Source organism: Erpetoichthys calabaricus, chromosome 1 (genome assembly GCF_900747795.2).
Source record: "Erpetoichthys calabaricus chromosome 1, fErpCal1.3, whole genome shotgun sequence".
Lineage (NCBI taxonomy): Eukaryota > Metazoa > Chordata > Cladistia > Polypteriformes > Polypteridae > Erpetoichthys > Erpetoichthys calabaricus.
The window spans coordinates 28,390,454-28,414,487 of record NC_041394.2 but is presented as its reverse complement, the minus strand read 5'-3'; the positions used below and the strand labels follow the sequence as shown (position 1 = coordinate 28,414,487).

The 24,034-nt window shown below is 39.8% G+C and overlaps 1 protein-coding gene across 1 annotated transcript in view; it reads right to left on the bottom strand.

The window, feature by feature from the left end:
• The window catches only part of LOC114647954 (cytochrome P450 2B4-like), a 38,725-nt gene extending 17,749 nt beyond the window's left edge, over positions 1–20,976 (bottom strand). The window contains exons 1-5 of the mRNA XM_028796679.2: positions 20,770–20,976; positions 20,399–20,561; positions 10,043–10,192; positions 7,371–7,531; positions 1,302–1,478 (exon numbers count right to left, since the gene is read on the bottom strand). Of these exons, the coding sequence (XP_028652512.1) occupies positions 1,302–1,478; positions 7,371–7,531; positions 10,043–10,192; positions 20,399–20,561; positions 20,770–20,943 (825 nt within the window). The 5' untranslated portion in view covers positions 20,944–20,976. The remainder of the gene's footprint in view (positions 1–1,301; positions 1,479–7,370; positions 7,532–10,042; positions 10,193–20,398; positions 20,562–20,769) is intronic.
• Positions 20,977–24,034: the final 3,058 nt, after the last annotated feature.

The window sequence follows — 24,034 nt, the reverse complement described above, 5'->3', positions numbered from 1 at the left end:
AAAAAACTAAAAGAAATTCTGGTTTTGCTTCTCGTGAGTTTCATTTGGTTTGACCTCTTTCTCTATCCTTGGGTTTTATTCTAATCTCTCATTAAGGGTTCATTGTTATTTATAGAGTGATGTAAAACTTGAAAGTACCATTTATGAAAAGGACCTGGGAGTCATAGTGGATTCATCACTATCAACATCCACAGTGTGAGGAAGCAATCAAGTAGGCTAGCAGGATGTTAGGTTATCCATCATGAGGTGTGATGTATGAGTACTTAAGTTATATAACACAGAAATGAGGCCTCATCTGGAGTCCACGGGCTACTGGAAAGACATAGCAGAGCCAGAGAAAGTATAGTGAAGAGCAACTAGGTTGATTCCAGGACTGAGCGGTATGAAGAAAGATTAACGGAGTTGAACCTTTTCAGTTTAAGCAAACCAAGATGAAGAGATGACATGACTTAAGGGGATCCAGGTTGTTATATTAAAATAAATTCAACAACAACACAGTTGGAAGCTTGTTAAGGGTAAATTTTGCAAAAATGTAAGAAAGTACTTCTCACACAGAGAATCATAAACATATGGAATAAATTACTAAGTAGTGCTTTGGATAGAAAAACTTTAGAGACCTTCAAAACTCGAGTTGATGGACAAATTAGGTGGATAGGATTGGAAAGTTCTGCTGGGCTGAATGACCAGTTCTCATGAAAATTATTCTGTTTAAATTGTATAAGACACACTAATGTTTATTCCAGCAACCCATTCAAGTCTTTGGTATAAATATCACCCTACCACGAGAAAGCCCACATAGACAAGTATGATTGCTAGAAAGACAACATACAGTATTCACTGGGATGTCAGCCTAGTCCCCTTGATTAAGGGGGGCAGCAGTGCTAGGTATTGCAGTACTCTCTTTTGCTCATATTAGTCAGCAGCACCTTAGTGAATTATAAACATTTCCCAAGAAATTTAAGTTTTTAGTTTAATTGTACAATCCATAAATTATAATGACTTGAAATTATAGAGCAGGCATGGTTGCAAGACTCAAAACCTTGTATCCTAGTATAAAAACACAGGACATGAGAAATTTGATAAAATGAAATGGAGACCATTCATTTCATCAAGCTTATTTGGAAGCTAATAGCTATGTCATGAAAGGACTCCACTCTGTTTAAGACAAAAAGACGGTCAGGATTAAGAACACTAGTGCTTAATAAATTACAATGATTCCACATAGGTAAACCAGCTTCGGTGTAACTGCCTCAGCTCAGTGTTCATTTCTCTTGACTTGTACAACCTTCAGCTTTACTCACCTGTTTCATTCTGATGAGGAAGTTGTCAATATAATCCCTTGGGCTGTCAACTACTAGTGTCTCTTTGTGCTTTTCAACTTGAGTCTTGATAAATTTAATTAATTGTTCTGCATTCTCCAAAATTCTGTTGTAGACTCCAGGCATGATATTCATAAGTTTTGGAAAAATGTTGTACAACTAAATAAAACAAGAAGAAAAAGATTTTAACACATCAATGACTATTTCTTCCTCATACTGACCCACAATTCTAACTTATGTATGATAGAGAGGAACCAAATGAACAATGTATTATTTCTGAAAGCCTGTTTATTTTGATAAAAAGTTTTGGATGCAAGGAAATTAATTGAAATAAAAGTTTTCCTGGATATGTGACCTGGAAATTTTCCAGATTACATCTTACTGTGTTTATGTGATATGACAATTTTTGGAGTCACCATTTGTGAACATCTTCTCATATTCTGTTTACACGCGTTTTATGTTAAGTTTGTTTTGGAGAACATGTTGATTTAGCTCTCTATGTGAAAAACAATTAAATATGACTGCAAAAAATCTATGCAAGTGAATGGTTTTTACATCAAGCATTTAATTTTTATTTTCCTTATTGTAAGATGTATTGGCTTATCAAGAAATTTATATTTATGATTGTTTTAATTTATTTTAAGTAATCTTGAAAGGTAAATTTTGCTTACTTCCACTGGCAGTTTTTATTTATTTATTTATTTTCACTTTTTGCATATTTATTTTTTGCAGTGATTTTTAAAAAGATTTCTGCATAAGGCTGCAAGTCTACAAAACATGAACCAGATACATTATGAAAGCACTATATATACTGAAAAATTGTCACTGTTATAAACAAGGTGTCATCTGGTTAGCCCTAGAAAAGACTAAAAGACATTTAATACAAATAAAGGCTTAAACAAAAGACAGGTGTTAGTCATGCATGTCAAAATTTAAAACCTAAGCATAAGGCAAAGATCACCACTGAACCATAACAAAATATTGATTTCTCTGACTAAGTAAATTGCAGGTCTTATATTTAATTATAATCTGCAGTGCCATCTTATAGCAAGGTGTTTATGATGTCATAGGTCACCTGATCTGTGTGTCACATGCCTAACAATGCTCATGGCAACATAAAGAAGAAGGCACTGTCCACAAGAAAAATCCACATAATGATGGAATACACGAGGAATATCAAATAAAAGTAAATAAAAATGTGATACTTTTTATGAAACTTCCCATGGGCTCACCACCTATGGGAGGGGCCAAGGAGGTCGGGTGCAGTGTGAGTTGGGTGGTGGCCGAAGGCGGGGACCTTGGCAGTCCGATCCTCGGCTACAGAAGCTGGCTCTTGAGACGTGGAATGTCACCTCTCTGAAGGTGAACGAGCCTGAGCTAGTGTGCAAGGTTGAGAGGTTCCGGCTAGATATAGTCGGGCTCACATTGACGCACAGCTTGGACTCTGGAACCAATCTCCTTGAGAGGGGCTGGACTCTCTACCACTCTGGAGTTGCCCCCGGTGAGAGGTGCCGAGCGGGTGTGGGTATACTTATTGCTCCCCGACTTGGAGCCTGTTCATTGGGGTTTACCCCGGTGGACCAGAGGGTAGCCTCCCTCCGCCTTCAGTTTGGGGGACTTGTCCTAACTGTTGTTTGTGCGTATGCGCCGAACAGCAGTCTGGAGTACCCACCCTTTTTGGAGTCCCTGGAGGGGGTGCTAGAGGACATACCTTCTGGGGACTCCCTCGTACTGCTGGGAGACTTCAATGCTCACGTGGGCAACGACAGTGAGACCTGGAAGGGGTGTTTTGTTATTGGACTTCTGTGCTCATCATGGATTGTCCATAATGAACACCATGTTCAAGCAAAAGGGGTGTTCATATGTGCACTTGGCACCAGGACACCCTAGGCCTCAGTTCGATGAACGACTTTTTTTTTTTTTTTTATATTTTTATTTTATTAATTTTCATTGTAATCATTCCATACAAATAGATCAATTTATAACCCAACAAAATTGAAGACAAATCAAACCCCACCCCTGAGATGATGAACGACTTTGTGGTTGTGTCATCGGACTTGCGGCCACATGTCTTGGACACTCGGGTGAAGAGAGGGGCGGAGCTGTCAACTGATCACCACCTGGTGGTGAGTAGGCTTCGATGGTGGGGGAGGATGCCGGTCAGGCCTGGTAGGCCCAAACGTATTGTGCGGGTCTGCTGGGAATGTCTGGTAGACGTCTGTCAAAAGTAGCTTCAACTCCCACCTCCGGCAGAACTTCGACCACATCCCGAGGGAGGTGGGAGACATTGAGTCCGAATGGGCCATGTACCGTGCCTCTATTGTTGAGGCAGCTGACCAGAGCTGTGGCCATAAGGTGGTTGGTGCCTGTCGTGGCGGCAATCCCCGAACCCATTGGTGGACACCGGCGGTAAGGGATGCCATCAAGCTGAAGAAGGAGTCCTACAGGACCCTTTTGTCCTGTGGGACTCTGGAGGCAGCTAATAGGTACCGGCAGGCCAAGCAGAATGCAGCTTAAGTGGTTGCTAAGGCAAAAAGTTGGGCATAGGAGGAGTTTGGGGAGGCCATGGAGAACGACTTTCGGATGGCTTCGAGGAGATTCTGGTCCACCATCCGGCGTCTCAGTAGGGGGAAGCAGTGCAGTGTCAACACTGTATATGGTGGGGATGGTGCGCTGCTGACCTCGACTCGGGACGTTGTGGGTCGGTGGGGGGAGTACTTCGAAGACCTCCTCAATCCCAATAACATGCCTTCCAATGAGGAAGCAGAGCCTGGGGACTTGGAGGTGGGCTCCCCCATCTCTGGGACTGAGGTCACCAAGGTGGTCAAAAAACTCCTTGGTGGCAGGGCCTCGGGGGTGAATGAGATACGCCCGGAGTTCCTAAAGGCTCTGGATGTTGTAGGGCTGTCTTGGTTGACACGTCTCTACAACATCGCATGGACATCAGGGACAGTGCCTCTGGATTGGCAGACCGGGGTGGTGGTCCCCCTCTTTAAGAAGGGGGACCGGAGGGTGTGTTCCAACTACAGAGGGATCATAGTCCTTAGCCTCCCTGGAAAAGTCTATTCGGGGGTCCTAGAGAGGAGGGTCTGTCAGATAGTCGAACCTCGGATTCAGGAGGAACAGTGTTGTTTTCGTCCTGGTCGTGGAACAGTGGACCAGCTCTACACCCTTAGCAGGGTCCTGGATGGTGCATAGGAGTTTGCCCAACCAGTCTACATGTGTTTTGTGGACTTGGAAAAGGCATTCGACCGTGTCCCTCAGGGAATCCTGTGGGGGGTACTCCGAGAGTATGGGGTACCAGACCCCCTGATAAGGGTGTTCGGTCCCTGTACAACCGGTGTCAGAGCTTGGTCCGCATTGCCAGAAGTAAGTCAAACCCATTTCCAGTGAGAGTTGGACTCCGCCAAAGCTACCCTTTGTCACCAATTCTGTTCACAACTTTTATGGAGAGAATTTCTAGGCACAGCCATGGCATTGAGGGGGTCTGATGTGGTGGGCTCAGGATTGGGTCACTGCATTTTGCAGATGATGTTGTCCTGTTTGCTTCATCAGGCCATGATCTTCAGCTCTCTCTGGATCAGTTCGCAGCTGAGTGTGAAGCGGCTGGGATGGGAATCAGCACCTCCAAATCTGAGACCATGGTCCTCAGCCGGAAAAGGGTGGAGTGCCCTCTCAGGGTTGGTAGCGAGATCCTGCCCCAAGTGGAGGAGTTCAAGTATCTCGGGGTCTTGTTCACGAATGAAGGAAGAATGGAGCGGGAGATCGACAGGCGGATCGGTGCAGCGTCCGCAGTGATGAGGGCTCTGCATCGGTCTGTCATGGTGAAAAAGGAGCTGAGCCGCAAGGCAAAGCTCTCAATTTACTAGTCGATCTACGTTCCTACCCTCACCTATGGTCATGACCTGTGGGTAGTGACTGAAAGAACAACATCGCGAATACAAGCGGCTGAAATGAGTTTCCTCCTCAGGGTGTCTGGGCTTTCCCTTAAAGATAAGGTGAGAAGCTCAGTCATCCGGGAGGGGCTCAGAGTAGAGCCGCTGCTCCTCCGCATCGAGAGGAGTCAGATGAGGTGGCTCGGGCATCTGATCAGGATGCCTCCTGGACGCCTCCCTGGTGAGGTGTTCCGGGCATGTCTAACCAGTAGGAGCCCCCGGGGGAAGACTCAGGACATGCTGAAGGGACTATGTCTCTCGACTGGCTTGGGAATGCCTTGGGATTCTCCCAGAAGAGCTAGAAGAAGTGGCCGGGGAGAGGGAAGTCTGGGCATCTCTGCTCAAGCTGCTGCCCCTGCAACCCGATCTCAGATAAGCAGAAGAGGATGGATAGATGGATTTTTATGATATATTATCAGAAATAAACATACGCATTTAAAAATGCATTATAATATTAATGAAAATAATATTAAAATTAAGTGAATAAAAAAATGTTAATAGATTATATAAAATAACATAAAATCAACTAAACAGAACAAGAATAAATTCGCTCAATCTAACTTGACAACAGGCCTAATTCCAGTACTTGAGGCCCATTGCCTAATCTGGGATCTTGTGCCTCCTCATAAAAACATAATTAATAAAAGACAGAAAGGTGTAAATTAAACTAACATAAAAACTAAAGGAAACAAATTACAATTATTGTTTTACATTGTGGTTTCCTGGGAAGCAACTTGAGATCAAACAATGCAAGATGCCTGAACCAGCTTATAAGAAACGCCTGCTCCATCACAGGCTGAACCCTGGACACACTGGAAGCTATTATGGAAAAGAGGATGCTGGCAAAATTGGATGCCGTTATGAAATATCCCATCCAACCCTTCCAGGAGGCGCTCTCTTGGACAACTTTTAGCCACAGGTTCATTCCACCATAGTGTGGTAAGAAGCACCTCTTGGCACCTTTTCTGCCCAGTGCTATTAGGCAGTTCTGTGCTTCCTCCAAACTAAATGCTGATGCTCTTTCAGTTCGATTGTTTCTGCACAATTGATTGATTGATTACAATATTTGTCCTAAAAGCCTGTATCTTTGTTTTTTATGTTTCTGCTTCTGTATGCATCTAAATTTCCCCTTGGGATTGATAAAGTTTAAATCTAACATCTAATCTAACCCATTCCATTCTAATCTAGTCTAATCTAATTACAAAACAATTAAAAGAAATAACAGTTAAAAAAATCTAAGAACATAGACATCAAAATAAAATACAAGATAAGCAAAGAGAGCTGTAACAGACCATAAAAAGAAGACTCCAGAGAAACCCTGCTACCAGCGAAATTCAGGATTCAGCTAAATGGCTATAATATCAAAAAATAATTATATACTGTATTTGGGTGTATATTTTAACATTAATCTGAATTTCTTACTCTCTGAACCAAACTGTCCTCTCCCTCTTCCAATTGGTCATTTAGTTGTGCAGCTCTGTGCAAAGAAGATATTGTTCTCTGCTGAGCTTATATTAGATTGTATCTAACTGGTAACAATTAGGTAATTCAATTTAGTGCTCTTTCATTAAGAACTAAACTTAAATGAAAATCATGGAAACCTGGGGAAAGGGATTCTTGGAAACTAAGAATAGTTAGTTATGGCTCATTTAAGGTATGACTAACCCTTCTCTTTCTTTTCTTCACACAAAGAGAACCATTGATAAATGGAATATATTACCAAGTAGTTTTGCACAGAGTATGACTTCAGTAACCTTCAAGTCTCAACTCGAGTTATTTTTGGAAAAATTGGGTGGATAGAATAGACAAGCTTGTTGGGCTGAATATCCTATTTGTAAAGTTCTAATGTTCAAAGCTGTGTGATGATCATCACAGTGGGTTTAGTAACACACATAAGACGTAAAATGTCACTTTCATTTTCCAATTCTTTATATAATATTTTTACCACCTATACCACAGACAAACCAGCTATGTTCACTTTCAAATGAGTAATCCTTCTATCTATCCATAGTTCAATTTTCTTCAGTTAATTTCAAGGTTATGAGAAGAAAGCACTGGACATAAGACTAAGAATAAGCATTACTAAGCCTGACTTAGTCCTTAATTTTTTTTTTACCTGAGCAAAAGGTCTGCTGATCAGACGAACATTTGTACTGAGGATGGAAAGCAGATGGATAAAGTCCTTATCCTCATATTCAAATCTCTGCCCAAATATGATACAGCAGATAACATTGGAAACAGCACGACTCAGGGTTAAAGTAGGATCAAAGGAGTGTCCTGTAGAAAGAAATGATTTTAGAACATACTGGGAAAACAACAAATTAGTTAACCCAAAAACATGTAATCTTTGAATTCTTATGAAGATCACTGAAATATAAACTGAGTGTATTGCTTGCATATCCCACCATTCATCCATTGATTTTTTAATCTGATTATTCCATTATAAAGTCACCTGCAGGCCAAAATGCACGACTGGACCAATTCTAAAACAGGATGCCAGATCAAAATTACACCTGGCTAGTTTAAAGTTATAAATCAGTCTAATTTATAAATCTTTAGAGAAGCCGAAGGACATCAGAATGCGCAGAGACAGACAAGCAAATACAGAGAAAATGTGCATACTCAAATAAAACCGTGACTGGGCCAGGGGAAATTTGGCTTTTACAGAAGCTCAATAAATATATAAATTGATAGATAAATAAATACACACACACACACACACACACACACACACAAACTATTGTCTATTGTTGAGCAAAAGAATTTAAAAAGAAAAAAAAGTTCTAATTTGTCAGTCCCAGTGAAGCATTAAGCATGCGTATTACTGTTGGTATAATGGAACCCAAATCACGATTCTTGACATACTTCTGCTGGATCATTTTTTGGCTGAACATGTCAACCATGACAAATGGTTAAAAAATCTACTACTGAGGCCAGAGGACAATGCATTGAAGGCATTCAAAGATGTTGTTGAGAATTTTCTTGGCTACTGCAGAGCACTGAATTAAGTCTGTCCGGTTGACAATGTGCTTCAAGCATACTAAACCATGAAGTGCAACATGCTGGAGTGGCGGCTCTGAGGTTAGGGATCTGCAGTGGCAATCGGAAGGTTGCCGGTTTGAATCCCGTAAAATGACAAAAGGGACTCTGCTCTGTTGGGCCCTTGAGCAAGGCCCTTAACCTGCAATTGCTAAGCGCTTTGAGTAGTGAAGAAAGAGCTATATAAATGCAAAGAATTTTTATGCCGCATTCTTTTTCCGCATACACACTTTGACTTCTTACCAGCAAATTTTGGTGTAATTACTGACAAACATTGTGACACAAACCAGGACTTTGCAACAATGCAAAAGTATCAATTCATCATTGCTGGCCGACTATGCTTGGAAACTGAAATGAGAAGCATCAGATGCTGAGAACAAATGAAAATCAGCCGCAAAATATGTTTTGGATCAGTTCAATAAATGCAATGTATTGGCTTCATTAAGTGATTAAACACATTAAGTTCAATCAAAGTTAATCTCATGTTTATCTAAATTCCTAAGTGATACGGTCAGTCTAAACTTTATGTTCAGCTTGAAGCTCTCTATCATAATCACCAAATATTTTCCTGAAAAAAAAATGTCGTCCAGTGTAATTATCATGTGTCATTTATCACTGTTTATCTGAATCCATCATGACCTTTCACAAAGAATAACAGTGTAGCCAGTAAAAAGTACTGTTATATTATATGAAACAAACTACAAGGATGCGTTTCAAGCAGAAATCTTCACAACATTTTACAAGTATCTGGATAAGATACTGGGATGTCTTAGCTATTAGCTAAACAAATGACCCTGATGGACTGAACAGCCTCCTCTCATTTTTCAAATTTCTCATGTTCTTGTATTCCTATGTTCAAAGCCACCATTGAATCTTTATAAATGAAGATTTTACAGAAATAAACAAAAGAAAGCACATAAAATAAAGCGAATATGTAAAAAGAGTAAAAAGGAATTTCCCAATAAGGCATCCTAAAGCAAACAAGTCCAGAATGACAATACAATACCAAAAGTACAAATAAAAAAAAGGAACATAAAGAATCCAGAACTAGAAAGTTACTTACAATAAATGCACCATTCCATAGTAAATCCATGAACAACTGCTGAGACCATCTCTTTCACCCCAAAATAAAGTCTAAAGACGGTCTCAACAGCAGGGAGTGGTTCCACACAAGGAATGGAAGCAAAAAGGATACACACAATAAAGTGCATGCTAAATATTAATGAAATAAATTATAAACACCAATGTCAAACTTACAATCTACAGGAAAAATAATACGTCCAAAATGACAAAAAAGAAGAATAAAAATCAAAATAAACTAATTATTGACAACTTTCAGTCTGGATTTTTTTTTTAACCCAAATGCACATATTCACCCTTTCCGCCCTGACATCCTATTACTAATATATAAATATGCAGCCGTTTTTATAAAGCACAGGTATGTTTGCAGCTGTTAGAACCAGGCGTGCTACTATTAGTGCAGACTGGAGAGAATCAAGAAAGTGAAAATGGAAGCTTCCGGACAGTGTGCACCACATAGTAAGTAGCTCCACTTTCAATTTTATTTCCTCAAGAAGTTTGAAGTTTTTGGCAGCTATTGTATAATAATAGTGATAATGTTTTTATTTTTTTTTCATTTTTGAGCTTCCTTGACACCCGAAAGGTAGAATATCTCACAAAATAATTTTTCCCATAAAAAAAGAAAATCCAGCGCTGAAAGGGTTAATAACTGACAATAGATCTTCCCACCTGTTTTTGTATGAAACTCCTCCACTAGATGATTGGCTTCTTCCAGGATCCAATCTTCAATGCTTCTCTTCCCCATCCCATAATCCCGCAATGTGGACAGAGAGAAACGGCGAAGTTGCCTCCAGCGCTCTCCATTAGTGAAAGCCATGCCTGCACCAATGGCAACACATTGATTTTAGTGACCCAAAAAACAGAGACATGCACAAAGGGTTGGCTGCAGTGGCTCACGTCCCTGCCTCTTCTTCCTTATTGGCTCAAGTGCCCTTGCTATCTCATTAGGAACTAATTGATTGCTTCTATGCACAAAGGTGTGACTCCTTTTCAATGTAAGAAAGAGAAACAGAGAGAAAATAGAAAGAGGAGAAGCAATGTGTCTTTTTATTTGGTCTATATTTTTATCGATTCTATAAATTTAATGAAATGCAATTGAAAAGTCAATTGAAAAAGGGAAAATTACATTATATACCCCAAATGGCACCTAGTACCTCACACCATATAGCCTAACAGCAAAGCCAAAAGCAACAAAATGCATAGACAAAGAAGAGGAAGATAATTATGTAGCAAAAGCATCCGGCATATTACCAAATAAACTGTGAAGTGAATGGGCATCAAATAATAAAGTTGTCATTGCTAAAACTGAGGTAGACCATTTCTCAATGGATTCTAACAGCACTCGATTGATCTAAGAAGTACACAGTTCTAAAACAATTAGAGTAAAAAGGAAGAGCTATATTAACTACAGGGGGAAAAATTGATGAGCCACAGCATGACGTTATGGGAAAGAGTAGTGGAAGCTAGGTTAAGAAGGGAGGTGATTATTAATGAGCGTCAGTATGGTTTCATGCCAGGAAAGAGCACCACAGATGCAATGTTTGCTCTGAGGATGTTGATAGAGAAGTTTAGAGAAGGCCAGAAGGAGTTGCATTGAGTCTTGGTGGACCTGCAGAAAGCATATGATAGGGCACCTTGAGAAGAGTTGTGGTATTGTATAAGGAAGTCAGGAGTGGGAGAGAAGTATATAACAACAACAACATTTATTTATATAGCACATTTTCATACAAAAAGTAGCTCAAAATGCTTTACATAATGAAGAAAAGAAAAATAAAAAACAAAATACAAAATTAAAATAAGATAACATTAGTTAACATAGAAAAGGAGTAAGGTCCGATGGCCAGGGTGGACAGAAAAAACAAAAAAAAAACTCCAGATGGATGGAGAAAAAAATAAAATCTGCAGGGGTTCCAGGCCACGAGACCGCCCAGTCCCCCCTGGGCATTCTGCCTAACATAAATGAAAATAGTCCTCTTTGTAGTTAGGGTTCTCACGGAGTTGTACAGGATATGCACGAGGGGAGTGTGACCGTGGTGAGGTCTGCAGTAATAGTAACAGATGCATTTAACGTGGAGGTGTGATTACATCAGGGATCAGCTCTGAGCCCTTTCTTATTGTTAATAGTGATGGACAGGTTGACAGTCAAGATTAGACAGGAGTCCCCGTGGACTATGACATTTGCTGATGACATTGTGATCTGTAGCGATAGTAGGGAGCAGGTTGAGGAGACCCTGGAGAGGTGGAGATATAGGAACAAGACAGAATACATGTGTGTTAATGAGAGGGTGGTCAGTGGAATGGTGAGGATGAAGGGAGCAGAGATGGTGAAGGTAGACGAGTTTAAAAACTTGGGATCAACAGTACAGAGTAATGGAGATTGTGGAAGGGAGGTGAAAAAGAGAGTGTAGGCAGGGTGGAATGGGTGGAGAAGAGTGTCAAGAGTGATTTGTGACAGACGGGTATCAGCAAGAGTGAAAGGGATGGTCTCCAGGACGGCAGTGAGACCAGATATGTTAAATGGGTTGGAGATGGTTACACTGACCAGAAAGCAGGAGACAGAGCTGGAGGTGGCAGAGTTAAAGATGTTAAGATTTGCATTGGGTGTGACGAGGATGAGCAGGATTAGAAATGAATACATTAGAGGGTCAGCTCAGGTTGGACAGTTTGGAGACAAAGTCAAAGAGGTGATATTACGTTGGTTTGGACATGTGCAGAGGAAAGATGCTGAGTATATTGGGAAAAGGATGCTAAGGATAGAGCTGCCAGGCAAGAGGAAAAGAGGAAGGCCTAAGAGAAGGTTTATGGGTGTGGTGAAAGAGGACATGCAGGTGATGGATGTAACAGAGCAAGATGCAGAGGACAGGAAAAGATGGAAAACGATGATCTGCTGTGGCAACCCCTAATGGGAGCAGCCAAAAGAAGAAGACGAAGCTCACCAGCTGTCAAAAGAAAGACGCTCAAATGATTTCCGTCGAGAGACAAGGAGTAATTTAACCACTGCAGTGCCAAAGCCGAGCAGTTCACAACAACAATTTATTTTATGCATTGCCCAAAATCACACAAAGAGTGCCACAATGGGCTTTAACAGGCTATGTTTTTGACAGCCCCCCCCATCCTTGAATCCCTAAGAAGACAATAAAAAACTCTCAAAAAAACCCTCGTAACAAAAAAATTTAAGAAATCTTGGAAAAGGCAACCACGTGACTGGTTGGCACTTCTGGGTCTAAGAAAGAACAGGGATATTCTTCAGTCCGGAAGTACTTCGGGGCTTCCGTCCTTGTGACTACCTTGTACTTTCGGGCTATACCGAAAGAATGTGTCTCCAGGTCCTTTGACAGCTCCTCCTGGTGGCACCCACTACACTCAGCAGGGCTGTGTGTCCAAACTCCATTTCCCATAGTGCCCTGCGGGAATCCGGGGTACCACTGTACTCCAGGGACCTGCCATCTAGTGTATTGGGGGAAGCAGTGTTGGCAAGTAGCTGCCTTCCCCATCCTTCTATTCCAGGGGCGTCCCGGCCGGGTTGAGCTGCCGGCCGTCCATCACTTTTGCTAATGACTAACAACAGAGATGCAGTATACACAGTGAATCAGCAGCTCTAGTCAGGATATGCTAAACCGAAGTAGTGAGTCTTCAGCCGGGATCTGAAAGCTGAGACTGAAGGGGCATCTCTTATAATAGCAGGTAGGCCGTTCAACAGCTTAAGGACCATTTAACTAAAAGCTCAACCTTCAACTGTTATTTTATTAATCTTTGGAATCATAAGCAGACCGGCATCTTGAGATCTTAATGTGCACTCTGGTTTGTAAGTTATGATAAGTTCAGATAAGTAGGCCTGACCTTGACTATTTAAGGCTTTATATGTCAAAAAGAGGATTTTGAAATCTGCCTTAAAATTAACCGGGAGCCAATGTAAGGATGTAAGAACTGGAGTTATGTGTTCATATCTTCTTGTTCTTGTAATGATTCTTGAAGCAACATTTTAGATTAACTGAAAGCCGTATAAGAACAATTTGAACATCTAGTGAACACTGCATTGCAGTAGTAAAATCCTACTAGCAAGAAATGCAGATTTCCTAGTATCCTGTATATTTAGAAAATGACTTAATTTTCAATTTCAACTCTGTGAGTTATAATTAAATCTCATGTGTAGTTATGATTAAGAGTTGGACCTTTGACAATCTGACAAAATCCTACTAAATTTAACAAATGAGTAAAACATTTGCTAAAAGTGTCAGTTTCCACATCAATGAGTACATTAACACTACACAATCATAATTTACAGCCAAATCACATAAAAGGTTGCCAAATTCAGTCATGAACAATGAATGTGGCCCTGGTGGTCTGTAGACCAGCACTGCAATTGTGCTGGAGTCTGTTTCAAAGGATGTGAAGTGACCTAAATTTTTAGAAGTGATTTGCATTTTGTCACAATGGATTATTTCAAGGTCTCCTCCTCAACCTGCATCTCTCAATTTATGAGGGAGTGAGTATCCATCTGGTGACACCTCAGCTAGGGGAACAGTGTTAGATTTACTAAGCCAGGTTTCAGTGAGAAGACACAAATCAGACTTTGTACTTAATATGATATAATCTAACAGAAAAACTTTACTTTCAATAGTGCAAATGTTTAATACACAGCATTTAAAACTGCATAGTTCTTTCTGATCTGGTGATATATTTTTTGATTTAATTTGAACTAAGTTACTGTTACAGGTGCTTCTGGTGGAGGTTCTGGTTTTATCTCTTGGTCTAATTATACACCTGAAATTTTGGTTATCAAGTAATTGAAGGTTTGCATCATGACTAAATTTATAGGATGTCCCAAAACAGGGATAGTAACAGGTAAGATAAACAAAAGCCTGTGACAGAGGTGGGAGGTCACAGGAAGCTGTGAGGGGCCTTACAGAATTAGACATTGAGGAACGGGCATAATGTTTGCAGACAACAATCAAAATAGAAACTGGCTTATCTGTATATGAAAAGAGAAAACAGGAGGGCCAGTGCAAATGGAGTAAAGTGCCAGAGAAACCAATGGAACATCCATCCATCCATCCATCCATTTTCCAACCCGCTGAATCCGAACACAGGGTCACGGGGGTCTGCTGGAGCCAATCCCAGTCAACACAGGGCACAAGGCAGGAACCAATCCCGGGCAGGGTGCCAACCCACCGCAGGACACCCAAGGGAACACAGATGACAAAATGGATCAGGAGAAAGACTCACAAGAAACTGTTTACATAAAGTAAGGTAAAGTCTAAGAATTATTTTGAGTTGGATGAATTGGTGTCCTGCGGTGGGTTGGCGCCCTGCCCAGGATTGTTTCCTGCCTTGTGCCCTGTGTTGGCTGGGATTGGCTCCAGCAGACCCCCGTGACCCTGTGTTCGGATTCAGCGGGTTGGTAAATGGATGGATGGATGGATGGATGAATTGGTAGTTAGAGTTTCTAGAACAAAATCCAAAGGGAGACCAGTGGACCAAAATCACAGGACCATTATGATATAAAAGGAAGAAGTATGTATGTAGATTTACACAGTAAAGAAGAGAGAATGGAGACAGGTTTTTATAAGGGAGAAAAAGAACAAAACAAGAAAACATGGGTGCAAACTAATTAAGTCTGAAAAGGGATGCCATATGCCCTGAACACTCATCAGAGTTACAAATACAAGAAAAAAGGATGAACTATGAAGATGAATATGAGACTAAAGAGACTGAAAAGGCAAACAGGTCACCCAAAAGGCTAAATCCCTGGTGCCTGCAATTGTCAGGACAGGGTCGCAAATGATGGAAGTATGGGTTTGCCATTTTATTTTATTTTATCCACCTTAATAAAAGGATGAGTGTCAGAATGTCTGTCTGTGTGTCCATCCCATTGCTATGTCTTTGTCATTCCAAAAAGATGGCACACCACAAACATTTTTAGACATAAAATGCATTGCATTTGTCATTCCAATAGATGGATATCTCACATAATAACACTACTTTTAAAAATCACATACCAAATGGCATATAACAGAGACAGATGCATTGCATAGTGCACTGCAAATATTAATGCTTAGGTCTACATTGATTACTTAGATTTCAAGCTGTCTTAGTTACATGTCCCTTCAAAGTCCAACATTTCTTGCCGTTGCGGTGTTGGCGGTGGCAATAGCATGCCGTAAATTTGCTGCCTAAATGGCTTTGGCCTGGGGAAAGGCTGTGCAAACAGCCCCAGTAATTATGTCAAAATATTCTATAATTCAATGACTCAGCAATGACTCCAGCATGGTACTGGAAATTGGGACCTATGGGCCGTAAGGTACCCAAAATGTGACTGGGATAGAGCAAGACGGAGATTTCTGATGTAGTCCGCAACAAAACAACCACTCTGCACAGCACAAAATCATGTAAGATTGGAACGTGGAACATAAACGGTCTGAACACAGGAAAATTAAACATTGTGAACAGGGAAATGAATTGAATGAGCATTGACATATTGGGCATCAGTGAAATATTTTGGACTGGCATTGGCTTCTTCAGTTCTAGAGAGCACATGGTGTACTACTCTGGCTATGTCACCACCATACAGTGAGAAGTGGGCTTTATTGTGAACAAGAAAATTGCCAAAGCCACTGAGAGTTATCAGACACTCAGTGACCGAACAATGTCCTTCCATATCAGAGGGAAATCTTGTGATATCATGATTCTACAAGTATTCACCCCAACAGCAGACACACCTGAAAAAGAAGTGGAAGATTTCTATGGCGAACTTCAAGGTGTCCAGTGCCAAACATCCAATAAGGACATTATCTACATTAATGGTGATTTCATCTCCAAAGTAGGAACTATGGCAGAACTTGAAACGGCTGGAGGATTTGGTTTAGGAACGTAGAACAGGGCAGTAGACGGACTGGTTCAGTTTTGCCAAAAACATCAGCTAACGATCACCAATGCTTGGTTTGTACAACCCAAATGGCAGCTGTATGCCTGGACATCACCAAATGGAGAACACAGAAACCAAATCTACTACATCCTATGTCAGAAGAAGTGGCAGAGTTCAGTCTTGGCAGTGAAGACATACACTGGTGCTAATTGCTGATCTGATCACCAACTGCTGGTAGCCACAGTCAAACTCAGATTCTGCAATACCAAACAAAAGGCGGCCACAAAGAAATTTAACACAGACAAGATAAACCACAGCTACAAAGTCTAAGTGAAGAACAGATTTTACATCTTCTCTACAGAAGAAAGTCACCCAATTGAGCTGCGGGAAGACATAATAATAATAATAATACATTTTATTTATATAGCGCCTTTCCCATGAAAGCATGCCTTTTTGAAACAGCCTTAGAATATGCAACATACAAGATACCATTGAACCACACACAAACAAAATCCTTCTGAAGATCATCCAACAATGCTTAAGTACAACCATCAACAGGGAAATACCAGATATTCAAGCTAGCTTCAAGAAGTTCAGAGGCACTCATAATCACATTGCCAGCCTTCGATGGATTTTGAAAAAAAAAATAGGAAGTATCAGAAAGACCTCTGATGTGCTTCATCGATCATTCAACGGTGTTCTTGAGCACAACAAACTCTGGACCTACCTGAAGGAAATGGGTACACCACCACATCTGACCAAGCTCATAAGATCGTTCTATCAAGATCAAGAAGCTACAGTCCGAACACCATATGGAGACATGGATTGGTTCAAGATCAGAAGGCGCACTTGCCAAGGATGCATCCTGTCACCAGCATTTTTTAACATGCATGCAGAAGTTGTTATGAGGCAAGCAGACATAGACTGAGTCGAAGATTGGTGTGAAAATAGGCAGAAGAAACATCAACATCCTCCAATACGCTGATGATACTACCCTTCTGGCTGAAAACAAGAAGGATCTCAAACATCTGATCATGAAAGTCAAAGAAGAAAGTGAGAAGGCTGGACTGTGAATATCAAGAAGAAAAAGATCATGACAACAGCAAAAAATATGAACATCAATATTAAGTTCAACAATGAAGTAACTGAAGTGATTGAAGATTTCATCTTTCTTGGCTCTGAAATTACGCGCAATGGCGACTGCACCCCTCAGATCAAGACATGACTGGAATTTGTAAGAAATGAGATGATCAGTATGAACAACATATGGAAGAGCAAAGACTTCAGCCTGGCAACTAAATGCAGATTGGTCAGTGCAATTGTTTTTCCAATAACAACATATGGCTGTGAAACCTGAACACTGAGAAAGGCAGACAGGCAAAGGATTGATGTATTTAAGCTGTGGTGCTGGAGATATCTCCTATGCATTCCATGTACAATCAGAAAAAAAAAAAACCAAGAACTTCTGGAATGGACCAAACCAAAATTCTTATTGAAGGTCTAGATGACAAGGCAAAAGCTCTCCTACTCTGGACTCATCATGCAGATAAAGTCGCTTGAGAAGGATGTCATGCTTTGAATGGTCAGTGGCAAAAATGGGACAGGCTGCCCAAGAACTCACTGGCTAGACACCATCAAGTAAGATACTGAACTGGACATAGCAGAATTGAAAGAAGCCATGAGAGATCAGACGACATGGAGAGTGTTACCATAGGGTAGATGAGAGTTGTATGAGTACTTAATTGAATGGATAAATGTAATCTTAGACAGGTAGGCACAGCTAGTCAATCATACAAGACAGCAATGGCCCTAAAGATGGCCATGATGTTTATAGCTTTTCTATATTGACAGCACATATTGCAATGAGTGAGGGGCATCCAAATTAGATTGTATACGAAGCCATGCAGGTAGAAAGGTTAAAAGGAGGACATAGCCAGAGCCAGATAGGACACAGGCTGAATGCCCAATGATAAAACTGAGTTAGGAAAAGAGGAAAGAGGAGGAAGAAGCTGTTCCACCTTAAGAACATAAAAAGTATATAAAAAATGACAGAAGAACACTCAGTATGTCAAGGTGGTTTGTGTAAGGTTAATAAAGACTTGTCCAGCTATGCATGGAAGGATGGGACAGTCCAGTGATATTCCTGCATCTTATTAAGCTGGAATGATTAATGGATGGTCTTTTGCTATTCCAGAAGAAGTTTAAAAGCAGTACCAGTACCTGGTGATGGGTGATAGAAATAACATGGAGCTGATGAAATTAACATGAAGCAAAGGGCCTTATATTAAAGCTAAGCAGGCTACTGCTTACTATCCTATATAGAAACAAAGCATGGTCTGTGATAATTATTGATATTCTAATTTCTCAAAAAAGTATAATAATAAATAATACATTTTATTGTGCTTGTCGTGTTGGCTTGTATTATGTTATCATGGGGAAGGCAGCTGAAAGTCTGTGTACAACCCACACATATTCACTTTGCTTATGACACCAGCTTTTCCAGTTGTTTTGTTACAATTATCAGCCACTCCTCACTTACAAATATATTTGAGATTTATAAAATAACTTTTTCACAGCACAGACCATTTTCTGCCTATCAAATCAAGTACATTGCAAACAAGCAGACATCTGTGAGAGTGCATCTCCATGTCTGCATGTGTGTCTCCTTGTTCTGAGAGGAAAAGAAAGGGACTGATTTCAGCAGCGCCATTCCAGCTTTGTCATGTTGGTTCTAATAGCAAAGCTGACCGTATTTACAGTAATTTGTCAATACACCTGCACAAAAAATAATGCCCAAGCAATGCTGAGTATGTTCAAAGAGTCTGATGCCAGTTTCAATTTCTTAAATTCTAGGCCACATTAACTGGATTAGCAGCAACTGTTGTACAAAGTTTTGCAAAGCTCAGTGTGGATGAATTCAAACTCAGAAATCTACAGTATGTGGACAAGAAAGACTCTGTGATCTTCTGATTCACCAGGGAAGTATAAAACTAAGTTCATGTCACTGCAATCTGTCATAACATACAGCATGAAACTGGAAGTAGGTCTTGGAACCCAGTTCTAGATAGATAGATAGATAGATAGATAGATAGATAGATAGATAGATAGATAGATAGATAGATAGATAGATAGATAGATAGATAGATAGATAGAAGAGAAAGATGGATTCAATCTTTACTTGGCCAGGATCAGCATCATACTGTACATACAGTCAGGGACAAAGTAATTACAGACATTTAGACAGTTAATACAGTAATTACACCCCTCAAAAAAGTTTTTATTTCTTTATCAAGATATGTAAACACATCAAGTTTTGATCATTATTTAAACAGTATAATGCAGATAAAGGTGATATAATATAACAAACAACATGCAGTATTTACATTTTAAAGTTCATTGTATAATTTTAAAACACACAAATTTCACAAGCAGGAAAGGTAGGTCGATGTCAACATTTTTCACTACCTCATATACCTAAAATCAGAATCAGGTGCAAATGATTAGCACATCAAGAGAGAGGTTTTATCTTAACCTTCCCTCTTTACAGTAAACCTTGCTGGGACTGAGACTGGTAAGTCAGAAGTTTTCAATCCCTTACATTTTTTTACTTTATTGTAAATCTGGTGTGTGTTCAGCCAATAGTGTGTGTGTGTATTATCTATCTATCTATCTATCTATCTATCTATCTATCTATCTATCTATCTATCTATCTATCTATCTATCTATCTATCTATCTATCTATCTATCTAATCTATCTATATTATAAGGTGCCTTACCTATCTGTGTATCTAACGGTCTACTTCAAGTAAATGTCAGGCTTCATTAGTATTACTGCCATATTCTACGAATAGACAGGGCTTTAGGGTTTCACTTTTGTCTTTGCAAATAGAATTCGCTTTTAATCATTATTGTGAATAAACATCTCCAGATACTATTGCGTGTCAGACCAGCCTTTTCATACATGGGCTACCTGACATTAAAAATAAAAACTGAATCTTGTTTTAAAATGGATAATAAATTATTGAGGGTCTTAGCTTGAAGTGAGGAACTTAACGACAATATCATTTCTCGGATAATGCTAAATTTATTGCTGCCTGATTTTACTTGAGATTGCGTATCGAATCATCGCCTCTACAGCAAGTGCTTGCATTGAAACTTACCGTAGCCTTTGTTGACCCGAAGGAAGAGAGGCATTGTTGCTCTGCCTGCGAAAGCGTCAGCGTGCTTCACAAGCGCTTCGTGGACCGCCTCAAAACCGACCAGAACCACCACGGGCTGTGGACCTAAGTACACTGTCATCACGGGTCCATAGGTCTCGCTCATCTGTGGATTGGATTGAGAAGCAGATAACATCAAAACAATTATTTATCCGTCCATTTTCCTAATCTTCTTATCCAGAAGGACGGTCTCCCTGTTCTGTGTTGTTTTTTACGGCCGGTAACTGCTAGGCTCCAGTTAGCACAACATGAATGAATAAACCAGAGCTAAACTGCAGGACTTAAAACACTTCAATGGTAAATTAATCAATCACCTTTAAAAAGCTCTCTTGAGGAGCCCTGCCGTTCATAGTCAGCAGGTTACCGATCACCGGCAGCGGGGTAGGGCCGGGTGGCATTTTGGCATTGTGAACTGAGTCCTTTCTAAATAAAACAATCAGAAGACCCAGGACGATCGCGGCCAGAAGCAGCGTTCCGACTAGCTCCATACTTATGTGTTAAAATGAATTCACTGTCCTGATCTTGACTTTAAATAAACAAAGGAAATAAAAGGGGTGTGACTGCATAGCCAATAAGCCATTAACGGGGTGGGAACTCCTCGGACATTTTTTAGAAAAGTTAGTTTAAAAAGAAAATATGATGTCCGCCTCTGTTGTGTACTCCTGATGCTTAACAATATTCCATCAAAACAAACGACTTATTTCTGAGAAGCTGTTTATTTCCTATATAGTTATTCTTTGGCAATGCGTGCTCTCTACAATGTTCAAGACTGAGGTCGAGCCAAAGGGAATTGTTGAATTTTTCAAAATCGCATCGTTTAAAAATGAAATTAAAAAGTGAATGTACGGTAAATTGCAGTCGCTAAAATGGTTCGTGTCAGTTATTACGACACATAAAATAAGACGGCTTGAAGCTTCGCTCAGGACGGTCTCCTGGTTTAACCAAATGTTGCCTGGAGATGCTCTACCACAACTACTATTCTTGATTAAATGAGTTCTGAAAATGTATAGATGTTCTGTATATATAGTCTAGACCCCAGACATGTACTATGGTAGCCACAATGTCTCTAGTTATAGTTGTGGCCTTAAATATATCGTACAGATACGTCACTACAGCGATGAAGTATGTAAACTGTCGTGCATTTAAAATGAATACAGTTAGCTAACATCTGTAGCCGTAAGGTGCAAATGGATGATCAATAAAAGTCATGATCACATTTACAGATGTTTCAAAATGATTTTCACATATCCCGAAATGCAGTTCAATGTTTCAGTTATCAGAAACTCTTTTCAATCATTCCAAAATAAATTCCTCTGTATCTACAATTCATTTTGAATGTTCTCCAAATCATAAATTAACATGTAGAGATATCTCGAAGTGAATTATAAGATACTGTATGTTGAAATGTATTTTAAGATACCTTAAAATTAACTACAGATACCACATTGGGTGGCATGATGGCACACCAGTAGCGTCGCTGCCTCACAGTAAGAACACCAGCGTTTGTGCCCTGGGTCCTCCCTGCATGGAATTTGCATGTTCTCCTCATGTCTACGTGGGTATTTTCTGGTTTTCTCAAAATGCTCAAAGACAAGCAAGTTAGGTGAATTGGGCTGTGTGTGTTTGCCCTTTTGATGGACTGGTGCCTGTTCCAGCGTTTGTTCCTGCCTTGTGAAGAGCACTGGAATCATCGAGTTGAAGGGTCCTTTTATTAGATTGTCTGGCCCAGCACTGACTCAGCTGTGGAATGGCCAATAAAACGTTAACATTATTCAAAGTTATTAACTGTCTGTATACCTGCATTGTTATCACTTTTTAATTTAATATTGTCTTTATCAGTATGCTGCTGCTGGAGTATGTGAATTTCCCCTTGGGATTAATAAAGTATCTATCTATCTATCTATCTGGAACTAACTATTTTACATTGCAACAAGGAATTACCCGCATAGTAAAAACAGTAAAACGTAATAATTTGAAAGTAAATTATGTTTCATGTTGCATTAGAGTTATTCATTATGTAATATGATTTTGTTCTGTTTGGCTTTGAAATTACCAAGCAAATACTTTTTAAACTTACACTTTTACTGTAAAACTTCAGTAGAAGCAATTTTTTAAATGTAATTTTTGTCAATATTGCATTAAATTGTGATTCTGTGTTTGGACTTTCATCGTGACAATGCAACATATAACTGCCCATGACTGAACTTCGTTTCTTTCTCTCTATTGAATAAAATGACTTTTTCGAATGTTTGGCTGTGAGATTTGTTAATTTTCTTTGCAAAAGCTATTCTAACAGGAAACTGTTAACGTTTTAATACGAATGGCATATCAAGATCTCCTTTGGTGTCTAATGTTATCCGCAGGAAATGTACTACATTACCTTTCTTGGAAACATCCTTCTTTCTACAGTAATTCATGCAGATGGTGTTAACGGTTGTAGATACTCTTCGGGATATTGTAAGTTGATGCTTTCATCTTCCGCACAATCACCACCAACTGTTTCAGCATAGTCAATTGATACGCATTTAAGCAATTTGCCGTGTAACCTATCAACATTTTTGGTGTTAATGTGTTTGACTTCATCGTTTCTCGGGGCTAGGATTTCCCATGTACTCATTTTTTCTGTTGATAACCCTTTGTGATGAAATTCTTCAATAAGATTTGGACATAATACGTCTTCTTTTACTGGGAAATTAAAGTGAGGAAAATGTTAAAAATTATAAGAGCTGAGAGAGCAGGAACTGGATCTGTCGAAAACATTCACACAAATGAGAGGTGAGAGTAACGTGTGCGTGGTTAAATATGGTTGAGAGGAAGGTGTGACTTGAAAAAATCTCATGGCCAAAGTCTTGTCTTGCGGGACTTGAAAAAATCTCTTGAAAAAATGTCTTGCCTCGTCCCAGGATTTTTTTATATACTGTAATAGAGAGATATAGATTGTACTCTTACTATTGTACTGTTGCATTGCATTTCTGAAGTGGCTATGACAGATTGGCCAACTAGCTCTGTGAAAAAGATTACTTGTGCTCTGTTTTGTGTATTGTATTTACCCCATTTTTTGACACCCATTGCACAACCATCCTACCTGGAAAGGGGTCTCTCTCTTCATTGTCTTTCCCAAGAATTCTTCCATTTTTTTCCCCCTATAAGGATATATTCTCTGGAGTTTTATCTTGTCTTCTGAGGGAGTCAAGGATGGGGGACTGTCAAAAAACAAGGCCTGTTAAAGCCCATTGTGGCACTACTTGTATGATTCTGGGATATGCAAGATATAACTTGTTCTTGTTATTGTTTTTGTTGTTCTGCTCTGTAATACCATAGGCTCCAAACCCCAAGTGACCAAAGTCAAGACTGCGTGAGTTAGAAAATGACACAATAATAAATCTCTTTCATGATATGTTAAAGTCATTTTCAGACATGCCAAGTTTACTTCAAGATATCTAAAATGGCGCCCTGGTTACTTTGAAATACCCAAGATTAATTTAATATCATCCCAAATGCATTTTGATATATCTTGGAGTGTCTTTATGTGCATTTTGAGACATGTAAAATACAATTTTAATATATTTTAAAAATATG